We start from the raw sequence: 14,890 nt of genomic DNA, 5'->3' as shown, positions 1-14,890 counted from the left end.
TTTTAAAATGCTATTTTCTTTTCCTGATGCTGTATATATTACATTCTGGGAAATTTCCTAAGTAGGATTTGAATAAAAAATGGAAGGAAATGAGAATATATGTCCTTTATGGTCTTTTATAGAAAATGAAAAGTTTGTAATTTTATTTGATTATCATTTCCCAGACCTCTACTGATATTTTTTTCAGTGTTTTAACTGCTTCTGCAGTATAGATTTTAAGTTATATAAAAAAAAGGAAGTGCTGATCTAATTAGTGGTGTTATGCTCCATTATTTGGTATACCTGCATTTTAACAAACTTTAAAATAAAATAATTACAATATTAATTATTTAATATATTTATTTATGTTTTTGGACTGACCTTTCAAAAGTCTACTTAGTATCACTTGCTAGTGAGATTATGTGTGTGAATGTTGTGTTTGCCCCTACCATTTTCCATATGCTCTGCCTCACCAACACTGCCATCCGGCGTAGTCCTTTCGTAGTTGTCCTCTGGGAGTGGAAGGGCACCCAGTCTTGGCCCTGATGAACTCTTACTGCTTGGTGTTTCTGACTCCTCCAGACCGCTGTCATAGCAACTCTGCAATGACCCTTGATGCGGGTCCTGAGGCTGACTCACAACAGAAAACGTCACTCTACGAAACGGCTGCAAGAGAAAAGATTCTGAATGTCACTAGAAAGTTCAGTCTTTGAACAACTGATTCTCAAAACATGACTTAAGCAAACTAATATTTTAACATTTACCAGTTAAACAATTTTGTCTACATTAAAGCAAACAGAAAGTACAGTTCTTACATAAAAGGCCACTGGACAGACTATGCATGGAACTTTACTGTAATACATGGTCCAGAGCCTTCACACAGTTTATCATAGCCTCCTTTCAAATGCTTACATGGGCTAAGAAAGCTGGTTATAATTATTTATAATTTTTTGCACAATTTCTCTATCAATCAGTTGTAATAAATTGATCAGAATTAATGTCAATCAGACTGCATAAAGTACTTGACAGTGTGTGCACATGTATGTGTAGGATTGTGTGGGTGGGTAAAAATGCTCATCTGTAAACTTTATTGTGTGTATTACAAATACAGCAACACACCCATAAGATTTCTATAAAATCATTACCTCTGTTTCTGACAGCTAGTTAACACGAGAGGGGAGGAGGGGGGGAAAGGAAAAAAAAAAATAAAGGGACAAAAAAATCTCTTAGGTCCTTTGCCATAAAAGCCAGTGCCTGGATACGGGGTGTGTTGCCAGCTGACTAAATAAAGCCTTTAAAGTACCACGAGCACAGCTGACACAACACGCTTCCACTGGGACTGTACAAACATGGATTGTTAGAGATTTGTATTCATTCAAAATGACAGATATTACTGTTGCTCTAGAAGCCTACATGCTCAACCCTGGCACCAATGAGAATCCCAGGAAGAGTCAATCCTTCACATTTCAGAGGATGATGAGGACATCTAGGATTTTCAGTGAGAAGTTAGGGGATTCTCCTAGGATTTGAACTACAGTCAAGCAGCAATGATACATTTAAAATAATTTAATGAGACATTTGAAAAAACTTGCTGTTCACAAGCCTAGAGAACCACAGACAAGCATCTGTTGCTCTAGAAAGCACCTTCTGAACAAACACCAATAACTTCATTTTATAAGACACCAAGCAAATCTTCCTGTTTCAAATGGGGAGTCTAACAGCACTGCGCTTTGGATTCAGATGCATTTCAAGCCCTGTGTTGGAATGGGACACAGACATAAATCACTCCCCCCGGCAACTGTAGTCAATATAGGCTGGAAATATATATGCAAGCCAGAAAGGAGAAAACAGCAACTGCAACCATTCACACAAGCCCTGAAGAACAGAAGTCCACATCAGGTTTACCAGTAGAGGGGTAGATGGAGTTTCATTTTGAGGGTACAAAATTTTTTGAGGGTACAAAACTTTAAAGACATAAAGGTAGTTAGTGCTGATGATAGACACATTGAACAAATATAATGATAAACCTTCCTGGCCCAAGATGATCAAAAGTTTAAACAGGTGACAGTTACCAGAAATACTTTACTGTAACTGTTTGATGGACCGGAACTTCATGCAACGAGATGCTGTAGTCTGTAACTATACATCAATTACTACTTATCTGTGGGCCAATGACACAAACTGTGAATCTCAGAGATTTGAATTCACTTATACCATCCCATAGACTGTTCCTGAATATTATACTATTCTGGCAGTTACATTTGGACCAACTGAGCTAGAAGCAAGCCAATCAAATTATCATCAATTAATTGATGATTAAATCATCAATTTAATATTGATGCAATAACCATATAAAAACATAACAGCTCGAGCTAGTACCTCTAAGGAGGGACCTTGAAGTGAGGAAATCCTGGGCTTTTATATTTTCATAGTCTAAATGTGTGGAAGTCATGGGCTCTTCAGCTTCTGCCTTGTGTCTGAGTGCCTGTTCACCTGGATGGGCAAAGATCCCCATGCCCTTTACTGTGCAAAGGGTTAGCTGTCCATGGCCTCTTGCCTGGGGCTCCCAAAACCCAGAGCTCCCAGCTGCTCACCAAACTACCTGCATTGACTGTATTCCTCAACACCAGAAGGACTTTGCATCATCTAGAGTTCCTGCAAGAACAGTGATCTAACTTAAAATGGGAATCAGAAAAAAAAGTCATTCAATATTTGGAACTTTATTTTCCATTTCTTATTGATTTCTTGGAAATCAGTCTCCACTAGATAACAGGAACAGAACACTTGTTTATCACATCTGTAGCTACCACAAGAATCATAGCAAAGTTATCTAAAATAAGTTTTGGAACAAGCTATAAAAGATTTAGGAGCATCTTGTTAATTTTCACATATTCTTTAAAAGTTATATGCCTTACCTAATTGGCATGAAGAGATGTGACAGATGCAAAGTTGGGCTTAGTTATAGCTGAGGCTGAAAATTCCCTAAGAACATTACTACATATCCTTGAAACTAAAAGAAATTTGATGTACTTTTACTAAGGTGATAATAATAATTTTTAAACAGATCTGGGTGCTAATCTTGCTTTTTTCTTAAGTGCTGTTCTGAATTGGAATTATCTAACACAAAACTAACACACAGAATATTCAGATCAGTAGATCCAGTTCAGCCCTTTCCATGGAATATCAATTTGAATGACATGATGATAAAATTATTTCTGAAAGAATGATGTGCATGTTAATTGTTATTTTGCAGGTTTATTACACTTCTACTTTCAGTATAAACATCAGAATTCTGACCTTTCTATTGCATTACTTCTGAGAACTAGACATTCTCAGGCAAATATATGGCAAATTTTGAATGCATCCAGCCCCCTGGAATAACATAATGGCCAAACTTTTCCAATAAAAGGGAATAGACTTGGATCATAATATATGTCTGTTACCTGCACAGTTAGAAACACTCCATGTGATTAATATAAAGAATTTTAAGAACAAAAAATATTAAATATCTGTATTGCAGTTGACTGTTTCCCACATCATCTTCTCTGATATGCAAATTACCATATACTTTAGACAGTATAATCTGGATAAACATTTGTCAGATCAGAACTATCAGTTATAAAAGATACTAAGTTTTTATATACTTTGAATATTTGGCCTAAATGAATTATGGCACCTCATTATTATACCCAAAAATCTAGGATATCTTAAAGCTGACAAATAAAGAGCTCTAAACAGGCTTTAAAATGCCTCTGAAAAAACCCTGTATATGCATATACATATTACTGTTCATGAAACTCATATTAGTCCTTTAATTGCTAATAACAAGAGTATTTTAATTATATGAGTTTACATCCCTATGAACTAAGTTATGAACACTAGAATACAGTACATAATAACTACTACTTATGCATCAGTTTCTATGAATGCAACAAATCTCCTGCAAAAGCAAGAACTTTCTTCATATGCTCTAATCTTCGTTTATATCCTAATCTGTGGAACAGTTGAGGCTTCACATAAAACTGCATATTAATGAAACAAACGAGAGGGAAAGATGATAAATACTAGCATTAATATTTACAAAAAGTTACTGGTAAAATGCTGGTCTTCTTATGCATTTATTGCCATGCAAAAATTAAGGATAGTAACCTCTACTTAAATAAGCAAACTACATACTAAATTTTGTTCTGCCATTTATAAATTTACATCAGCAGTTTCTCAGAAAAATGGACATGAGACATTTCCAAGTGCTGACAAATTAAGGCACCTAACTATGAGGGGAGAGGGTTATGTTTAGCTTTATTGATTTTCAATGCACAACATTAACACTGCTGCATCTGCCACTGCTGTGAATCAACATGGTAGAGTTACTTTTACCCAAATAAGTCTGCAACTGTTCAATTTGTCCTTCCCAGCAAAAAAAAAAACAACGTTAAGCCTTTATTAGTCCTTTGGCAGGAACTTATGATATTCAGGTTTAGTAAGAAGACTGTAGGTTTAGTAAAAAGACTGTAGATTTGATAATTTTCACCCTCATATATCATATTTTCTGAAAACAGCATATCGAGTTCTTCCTAATTGTATCTGATCTTGGAGACAAACAGATCACAGAGAAAAGACAGACCTTTGCATTATACCTCGGTGGTAAATCTCCATTTCTTCCTTGTTTCAACTGTATTTCTTAAATGGGATCATTTCTTTTCCACCCATCCATAGAACAAAAAAACACTACAATGCCAAAGACATAATTCCTGCTATCTGTAGTAATTGAGTTCTATTAACTTATTCTATGGGACAGAGTTTATCTTAACCAGTGTTAAATAATCCATCCCTATCCAAAACTGGAACTAAAATTATATTTTTAATACATCAAGAACCCTAGTTTTGGAGCTTGAATTTAAGGACAGATAGAATTTGTAAAAAGCAAAATATCCATATAGCTCCACAAGGCTTAATCATGACACTTTTGCACCATTATGAGAGAGATGGTTTTTTTCCCATATCCCAAAGTTTGAAGTTTTGTATTGTAATTCCTCATATTTCACACTTCTCATGGATTATGTTCTTTCATGGTTTCTGTCTATCAGTTGCTATCAACCTTGTAAACATTTGTCAAAAATGTTTGTGCTTTCAGACTGTAGTAGTGGGGTGGAAGAGTAAATCCTTTTTATGTTTAATTTTTTAGAGAGCTAAGATTGCAACCATTTCTCAGCCAGTTACTTCACAACTTATTCTGTGTACAAAGTACACTAAAGTATTCAAGTTCAGTATAATCTTGTTAAGTATAATCTTAATTACTTAACACTTGGACAAAAATAGTAAGACTTTCAGGCCTTCCTGCAGTCACAATACCGACATCTCAAAACCGTAAGGACTGAAAACATTTTAATCAACTGCAAAATGCAGTCCAAGATGCAACTTAACATGTAGAGAAGCATAAAAAAATTAGCCTAAACTGAGAACCAAGCTAAAGCAAGCTATACTATCCCAAATATTTCTACCAGTTTTTCCATCATTAGCTTGGACATTACCCAAACCCCTAGAACATTAGGAATTAAAGTTCTTATTTTTCCCTGACTTTCAAATCAGACGAATTTCCACTTTAACAGTGGTATTTGCTGGAATTTAAGGTGACCTAAGAGCTAGCTGGAGGTCATCTAGTCCAACTCTCCTGCTCAAAGTAGAGTCAGTTTGAGCACTTTGTCCAGAGATGTGATCAGTCAGGTGTTCAGTATCTTCAAGAATGGAGACTCCATGGCCTTTCTGACCAAGATGTGCAGTTTTACAACTCTAATAGTAAAGGAGGTTTCTCTTAAGTTTCAATGGAATTTCTATATTTTCTGTTTGTACCAAGCATCAAAAGCAATGGTGATGAGTCAGGCCTAAACAATATTACAATTCCTGTGAGCTTCAAAAAGTCAATCTATGTCAAGCTGCTTGTAAGACTCAAACAGTGACTCTGAGGTGCATATAGGGTAGATCTGAAAAACAGGCAGAAGAGATGCATCAATTGATCACATAAATTCAGTGTTTCTGTAGCACTTAAATTTTGATACAACATGTCATTATCCTTTTCCTTCTATTCATTCTTAATTGCTGGAAGCTTGTTGGAAGACAAACAAAATATTAATGAATGATTCCAATTCTGCATGAATAGTTTCAACTCACACAACTCTTTTCCTCATTCAAATCACACATTTCTACTGTTCTAAACTTCTGTCATTGTAGTTAATATAAAATTGGCAGGAAATTAAATTAAACAGGCATTATTTTTTTTTAATGAGAAGACTGAAATACCTGAGATTAATATTGAAGTAGCAGGCTAAAAGAGGAGAAACATGTAGATAAGAATGTTTGTTTGTTTTTTTATATTTAGCAAAACATAGTGACAATTGTAACTTTAAATAGGACTTAAATAAAATTTAAAATCATTTTCATATTACAGCTCTGCAGAAGACATCTGTGATGAACTGTAATTAGCTCATTTCATTAATTTTTGTTTCACTTTTATTAATTTTCTTTTCAGTAGTGGTCTTCTCATCATGAACCAGAAGCACTTTTTTTTTTTTCTGTATAAAGTTGAAATATCCTTCCAATAATATCTATTTGTTTAAGCCCAAGGCTACATGCTAAGATTTGCTCTTCAGGGATAATATTTCACATTTTACATTACGGACACCAGAGTGTTACATTCAAACACTTTTTTCCTTTTAAGTTTAGTGCTTTTCTCAAATATATTTTGTTTCCTGTTATCCAAACTTCCTTTTATGAATCATAGAAAGCACTTCTGAGTAGGCCAAGATTATTTTTATTCACCTAACTACATTCATTAAATAAATTCCTAATAAGGCATTCCTTTATTTCGGTAAATATCACCAAAGAACCAACAATATGAAGAATATCTCTTACTCAAAGATACTCTCAAAGATACAATACTCTTTCATATGAAAATCTTCATATTGAAATATAACACACAAGCTCATCTAGAAAAATTAGACAAAATCTTAGAAGGCTTGTAGGCCAATATTCTTAGCGTAACACAAGAGCTCTTGCTAGCTCTTGAAACGTGAGCATAAAGAAAACAAGAATAAATGAGAATCCGCATCAGAGACAGTCAAAATAATTTAAGCATGCTCTTTTGACTGCTCATAAAATGCATTTTTGTTAGTACTTCAGTGTCCAATTGTTTGAAAATTATAAACACAAAGCATCTATGATGCTGAAGTGCTCTCCTATTATTCTACTGTAAAATGAAATGGATGCAGTAGCATTTTCTCTTACCAAGAATAATAACAATATGAATTAAGATTTTTATCATATATCTTTCTACTTTCTTAAAACAGAAGTTTTCCTATATCTTTCATGAAGATTAAACAGAAATTCAGTGTATCTAGTATTTTTTTCTGAACTCAATGCATTAGATTCCAATATTCTAATCTTTCTAATAATTTCCCTTGAAATCTTCTGAACACTTCATTGACTCAAATCTATTATTAAAACACTATAAAAGCCTTCTTTTAGCTGTGTCCAATATCTAGTACTATTCACTGCCTATACCTTCACATTCTTGGCTTACACATTCTTGATTCTGTCAAACTTTTCTGTGATATTATCTTTTGCTGAAATATTTGGAGAGCCTGTCTTTCCTGGAGGAGTTTGTTTTATTTTCTTTGGTTTTCAGCAGAGAATGTGCTGCCTAAAACTACTCCAGAGATATTAGTTCACAGCGTGTTGTGTCTCTCAGCTGCTGTATTTCAGCATGAGAAATCTTTATGTTTGCTATGCTGTTTCATTAACGTTTTTAATTGGCTGAAAACAAACAAAACCCTCATTTCCATCCCACCAGCTCAATCATCCAAATGTTTGGGTTGTGAACATCATCATCTTCTCTTGAATCTGGAATATTATTAAATCATTTAATGTGTAGAAAGGAAAAAGAATATACTTCTTAACCCTTGTTATCAGGCACCAACAAGCCTTAGAATGGAGGAAAGCCTTTATAAACCTATTTCAAAAGTCATTTGCACAATATTTAATTAATCTAAGGTATGGACTACAGAAATTAAGCTCCTTATCATCCCCAAATTTGCACTTTGCGATTCATGGAAGAAGTATCATGAAGCAAATGTATTGGACCCATTTGGATCAAATTCAAAAGAAGTAAATGATCCCAAAGCCTCCCCAGATAGTTTGAACTAGAAGGAGCTGTCTTCACAGTATCAGACAAGCTACTCCACAGTGAATGTCCACAAAATGCATATAGTATGAAAGTAAGTCTCAGAGCCCACCTTTTCACGATACAAATCAATTCCTCTTGAACCATTCTATTTGCTATTGTAGACAGAGACAAATTTTTAAAATTGCTTTCTCTTTGTTTGGTTCCCCTGCTTGTCTGCAAAAGAATCTTTGCCAGAATGCTACTGAAATCAGATATAGATAGCTAAAGCATATGTGAACCTTTCAAAATACAAAGCTTTAGTATTAACAAATCACTGATGCACAAGTAATGTCTTCTATGCAATGTAAAATAGTCTTGTTGCTGAGATGAAATATTTTGAATAAATTGAAATACACCAGTATTCTCTATAGAAATGATTAGGTTAAAAAATAAAAAAGTTACCATCAGAAAAGTTTTGAATTATTAATGCATATGTTGATTCCAAGTAGAATTTTTTTGTGTCTTAAGTCTCATCTATATGCTGTCATTGTTAAAAAGACCAGTTATTAATATTATTGTGAATATTTTGGTTTTAGTTACTGTTCACAAGACTCTAGCCCAATATGAACGTGAGAGTCACAGCATCAAATTTTAGGAAAATTCAGCAATAAATCCTGGGAGAATCAGATCAAATTCTGAATGTATATAAATGCATTAACAAAACATTTCCAGTTTAGTAGGGAAGACATATAAATATATTCAATACAGATACAAAGATTCATTCCTTTCCTGAGTGATTAAGAAGAGGGAGTTTTGCACTGGTCACCAAAATTTTATTGATGATGACACATTTTCCAAAATCTGCAGTTGAAATGTCTTCCAAAATTAGGTAATAGCCTCAATATTTTGTATTTTTTTTTCTACAACATAGTCCTCAATGTTTGTTTACTATTTATTCATCTAAGTCATCCAAATTATTCCTTAAGTTTAAATGTGTTAAATTTAAAGGCATAGTGATCTTTTAAGGATTGACACATTTTCTATACGTTGGACAACATAAGGTCAGGCATAAAATCTCAGATAGTCAGCTACACTTCTCTACAAAAATGAGAGAACTCTAGAAGTGCATCCCTTCTTGAAAGGTGTCTAATAGAAGGGAAATATTCTTCACTACATACTGAGGAATTTAAATTAGCTAAATAATTTGAGATCGCTCAAGTCAGATGAAACAAATGCCATCTTAGTGAACACTGTAGCTATGCAAGTTACAATAATAAACATACCACAGTCTCAAAATACAAGGCCTTGAAAGGGAAAATTATTAATTATTTCCAGAATTTAGATATATGGAAGAGCACTATAGAGTGTGCTATATAGGGAAAAAGAGAAGACTTGAATGAATGTAAAAATACAATTTTTACATTGTGACAGATAAATTGTTTGAAAAAATACATTTGAATAAGGTAATTGAAGAGGAAAGTGATAAAAATGGTTATGGACAAAATAACAGACGGTGTCCATGTCCAGGACTACACTCCAAGCATATTTATCTATACAGCCACCTTGTATAATTAAAACTCCTGCAAAGAGGTGGGGCTATTTGTTAATTTGCTTATTTTTTCATATTTCATATAGGAAAAATAGTTTTAAAGTGTTGCATTACTGAAAAATAGAGTATGCATTTTCATCTGTTGTAAGAAAATGCTTGGAGTGCAATGGGCATTTCAAAAACTAATTAAAGGAGACATTTAAATGATAATAAACTAATTGTTGCAAAAATATCCAAAATGCACAAAAGGAAAAGTTGTTTGTTTGTTTGTCTTTCAATTAATAACTTAAAAACTTGCTGATATGAAGCTATTGCTGCGTATTTTCTATTATGGCCATGTGGAACACCAGGCCTGTTGCTGTAGGTTAAAAGTTACTGTGCAATAGTCAGCAACATAATTTAAAGCAAATTGCTTAAAACTACTGAAATGTGAAACTGTTATTTTACATTTGACTCGAAATGTTTGTAACTATTTGAGAATGTAGTTAACATATTAAAGGTGCTTTATATGTACAACTCTATAAGAAGTACTGACACATTCACCTATAGAACTGATTGCAACCATCAACTTGTTATGCAACTATTACTGAATGAGAAAATAGTGTAGTGTCACAGAAAAACATGTTTGTGGTTGATTTCTTTTTCTTTTATTTTCCCCCTTCAAAGGTCTGGTGGTGAAATTCTATTAAAACAGATGTTAACTTGTGTTGTCTAATAAAAACTTTCCTGGCATGTGTTTGTCAATTCATGCTCTAGCCAAATATTAAAAGCATGACTTTTGAAGAAGCCAATGAAACAACTGTCTGGAAAAAACCAGCATGATCTTCACAAAATCCTTGAATATAATTACTTTTATTATCCTAGGACTTGATTTTCACATATACATTTTAATTTTCATTTTCTCATGTCAAAATCACTTTATCTTTCACTTCAGATTTGGCCCCCCCAAAAAAAGATATATGTTAATGACTCACAATATTTTTATAATACACTTTGAAAAATCATCAAAGAACTTATGTATCTGAATACAAGTCAAATTAACATTCATACTTAAAATACCATAAAATATAAACAGAAAATGAGTTATAATAAAAATATTTAAACTCAAATTACTCATGAGTAAAACTTTATAGATCTGTTTTTTATAGAATGTTACTATCAATAGGTTTTAATAGTCACACTAGTTGAAATATTCTCTAACTGGTTTGCAATAATGAACACTGCCTCAATTAAAAACATGGTCATACATGTCAGATTTCACCAACAATTGAACAAAGTAAAAGTATAAAACTTCAAGTATGACAATCATCATTATACAGCAATATGTTATGCAAAAATGCTTTCTTCTGCTGATGAATGAAGGTTGTCCTTCAGTAATTAGACCCACAGATTGGTGCAAAGATTCCCTTTTAGAAGATTCAGGACATTTGCTTCCCTTCCAAAACCTTTTCTGCATAGCTCAACTGCAGAAATATTCATAGACATTTCTTTGGATTGGTTATTTGTTTATTTGTAAGAAAGATGCACATATTCTTGCTAACAGGAACATGTATTTGCTAGCTCTCATATTTCTTTAATCACTTTAAGGCATTCTGAAAATAAGACAGCAAGAAGAAAAATAATCTAGGCTTAATAAATGGCTGGTTTTGATTGAATGTCTCATATAAATAAGATAGAAAAAGAATGATTCATTTTACATTTTGTTATGTGTCTGATGAAGGATGAGTCCAAATTATAGTTCACTAAACCCTACAGTTTTAGTAGTCACTGCATAGTCATCCCTGTCAATCGCATTTTTAAAGATATTTTTTGATCAGAAGAATATTATCAAGATTGTTCATAAAGATACTGAGTCTCTAGAAAGTTCTACAAAGACATCACAAACTGGAGTTCATATTCTTTCGATTCACAGCTATAGACCAAACGGGGAGCTTTGAACATCACAAGGAAACAGCCTGATGAATTTCCTGGAAGAAACTACAGGCCCAGAGATTACTGTGATTGAAAGATAATTAAAAGAATTCCGTGTTGTCTTTTCAGACATCCCAATTCATTCCTACTATACATTTTCTCAAATTTTCATCCAGGAATGTTTTTAATGCTGTGACTGTACTTCAAGACAGCGTGATGCTTGTTATCTGTTCCAAAGAAGTTTTAAATATCACGATGTTATTGAAGAAAAGGGACAAGGCAAAATAAACCTTCATTACTTCTACCATTAAGAAGTGCCACATAGAGATGGAATTTTTTTGCCAACCACCTTTCTTTCTTTCCAATACTGAAGTATGGGCAGCACTGAGAACACTTGATGTAATTCCTTTCTTTCATTGTACAGTATCATGCAGAACATAAAGTGGAATAAAAAGAACATAAAGTTTTGGGATAATTAGGTGCCACAAAAAAAGAATAACATTTGACTAAAGCAAAATTAGAATTCAAATTAAATGCAAGAATTTTTCATTCTAAAGCCTAGTTTTGTAGTATTATAGTTTTATAGTATTGTCATTCAGAAAGAAATTAGGAACACATCTTGAAAATATCATATAATTTAGAAAAGAATCACATACTCCACCGTGTTAGGCTGGCCTGAAGGTTCTGATAAACTGCATAGCTAGCAAGTACTGTCATCCTCATGGTCATTCTTAATATTCAGCAGGGCAATAGCAACACTGATTTTCTCTCTGGATATAACAGAGAGAGCCTTTCTGGCAAGGAATCTGGGCTTCAGTCTAAACTTTGCTATATATCTACACCACAAATTGTTTTGCTGTGAGAAGTCACCCCAGCCAGCTCTAGATGAATTGCACTGGAAGGCTGTTTGTGAGCTTCTTAAGTGCTTTGGGTCTCTATTTATACAACACCATATAGTTGAATGTGTGCAATTTCCACTTTGAATGCTGCAATGCTGCAACTTTCAGGATTAATTTCACTATTTACTCTTCATTTACCTCATGTGAATGAATAAGATTAGAGAGGTCAAACCCTTGGCTGATATAAATCAATGTACTCTTGTTGTCTGACCCCAGACGTCTGTTCTTTCCCTAGTTATACCAAGATGTTTTTCTTTTTTCAAACAAAACAACATAACGGGCAACAGCATTGTCATGGCTGCAGACAGTCTTGGATCTTGATTGCATGAGGCAGCATGCACTTCACAAAGCCAGCTGGCATTAACAAAACACTTTCTGGTCAATGCCCTCTAAAATAAAACAGTATCAATCTCACCAAGAGCAGACCCCTGTTGCAAAGTCCAGATTTAAATGCTGCTTTCCCATTTTGCTGCTTTATTGCTGCCACTATGCCATCTGGCCAACAAAATTATTTAGCACTGCTTCAGTTTTATGTCTGTAACTTTTAAAACACAAATATTTATATTTGAGTTTTGTCCAAAAATTCTCCTAGATAAGTAGCAGAAAAAATGTTTTTCTTTCCAGTTCAGGACAAACAAAGCAGAAAGTCTGAGCAGATGTAGGGGAAAGAAACTTAATTCAAGAACTTTAGAGTGAAAAAGAAATTCAATACTTGTGAGACTTTTACAAAGATTTGAATAAATAAATTGTAATTGACTTTATGCAGATGTCTTCATCTTAAATGACATGGCTTTCTTAGATTATTCCAGATGATTATAGGTCATTGGATCAAAACAGATGTAAAGCCATAGTCTGTGTAGAATTGAATGTACAGCTCTTATTCAGAACTCTGAATGGAACAGTTAGACCACTTAACTTTTTGTTTTCTTTAATTTCATGCCTTCCAAGATGAAATTGTTTAAATCATCATGCAAAAGGTAACAGAAAGTGCACAATTTTCTAATCGTTAAATAATTAAGTGATACTCATGCAATTGCATTTATCACAGTACTCTTCAGCTAGAAGGAAGGAAGGAAGTTGAAAGGAAAGGAAAGTCTGGGTGTAATTCCTGGCTCTCCACAAATGTCGTGTTTTGCTTTGGCAATGTCTTTCACCCATCTGTAGATTCAAGACAAGGATTACCCTTTACCTTTGTATAATGATTTCCTTGACCTCATAAGTAGACACTGTAAGCCTATGGTAGAGACTGTTGGGAGCACAGATGGGAAAAACTGCACAAGCTAATGAAACAGGATTTCACAGAACTGGAGACATTGCAGGGGGCCACTACAACCCTAAGAATCCAGAACACAGGGGATACTGCTGAATTTTTTATACTGTGAATCTTCTTGGAAACTGGAACAAAACTGAAAATTTCTGGCAAGCAAAACTACTATAAATATGCAGACATATCACTGATAAAATGTTTCCAATACTGCATATCATTATGCAAATTTCTTTCAATTGTTTCCACATTATAAACCTCTGCAAATAAGCACAGCAAGAATAACTAAAAGTAAGGGGCACATCTCTAGGATTTTACAAACATTGACTGTGTCCCAAGTTCAAGAATATATTCTGAGGCTACTCTGCCTCAGTGGGGTATGTGTGCTCTCAAAAAAGCTCAAATTCACTGAACTACAGAACCAGCTAAAGCTACAGTTTCTGCAGGTGCACAATTATGTTAATATTTCAAATTCTAATTTTAAGATCAAGGTTGAACTCACGGATATTCTTTGTCACTGTCCTTTAATTTCACTACATAAATAGAACATGACAAGCATCTAACAACATGGCACAAGCAGACATTTTTTGATGTATACAAAAACACCTGGTAAATCACAAGGAAAGAAAATAACATTTCAAGTGTTGAAAGACTATTCTTTATAAAAAAAAATCAAACAGTCAAAGTCCAAGAAAAATGAAAGAGATTTTTAAACTTATTTTTCTATCCCATTTTAATGTAGAAAAAGAGAAATTATTATTATTATTATTATTGTTCTGTTGTTGTTGTTGTTGTTATTGTTATCATTATTATCGTTATTATTGTTACTGTTATTGTTATTGTTATGTGAATATCTGAAATATTTCCTGTATCGATAAAAATACTTAGTTTTTTTTGGTAAATCTGTATCCTTGAAACAATTTAAAGTATATCTGTTTCTAAGAACATAATTTTTTATAACACTGAGACATTTAATTACATTACATCTGAGTTACAAATTTCCTCTGCAAGTGGTTTGGACATCAAAATGTCACTTCAGGGCAAACTTCTTTCAGGTTTTTGTGAAAAGATAAGGAAGGGATTTTGAAGGAATTTAAAACACTAAGTTGAAAAATAAAATATTTGAATTT

At 33.4% G+C, this 14,890-nt stretch overlaps 1 protein-coding gene across 2 annotated transcripts in view; it reads right to left on the bottom strand.

Annotated features, from left to right (window-relative positions):
* Window positions 1–14,890, bottom strand: part of PCDH7 (protocadherin 7) — a 264,484-nt gene that overhangs the window by 138,820 nt on the left and 110,774 nt on the right. Inside the window, exon 2 of one of the 2 annotated variants that reach the window (XM_088163243.1) lies at window positions 453–645. In XM_088163243.1, the coding sequence (XP_088019369.1) occupies window positions 453–645 (193 nt within the window). Of the gene's footprint in view, window positions 1–428; window positions 646–14,890 lie in introns of both variants that reach the window. The other variant, XM_014871000.2, reaches the window with a different exon arrangement.

Source organism: Sturnus vulgaris, chromosome 4, assembly GCF_052056855.1.
Source record: "Sturnus vulgaris isolate bStuVul1 chromosome 4, bStuVul1.hap1, whole genome shotgun sequence".
NCBI lineage: Eukaryota > Metazoa > Chordata > Aves > Passeriformes > Sturnidae > Sturnus > Sturnus vulgaris.
The sequence above is the reverse complement of the archived record's forward strand: the minus strand, read 5'-3'. Positions and strand labels throughout refer to the sequence as shown.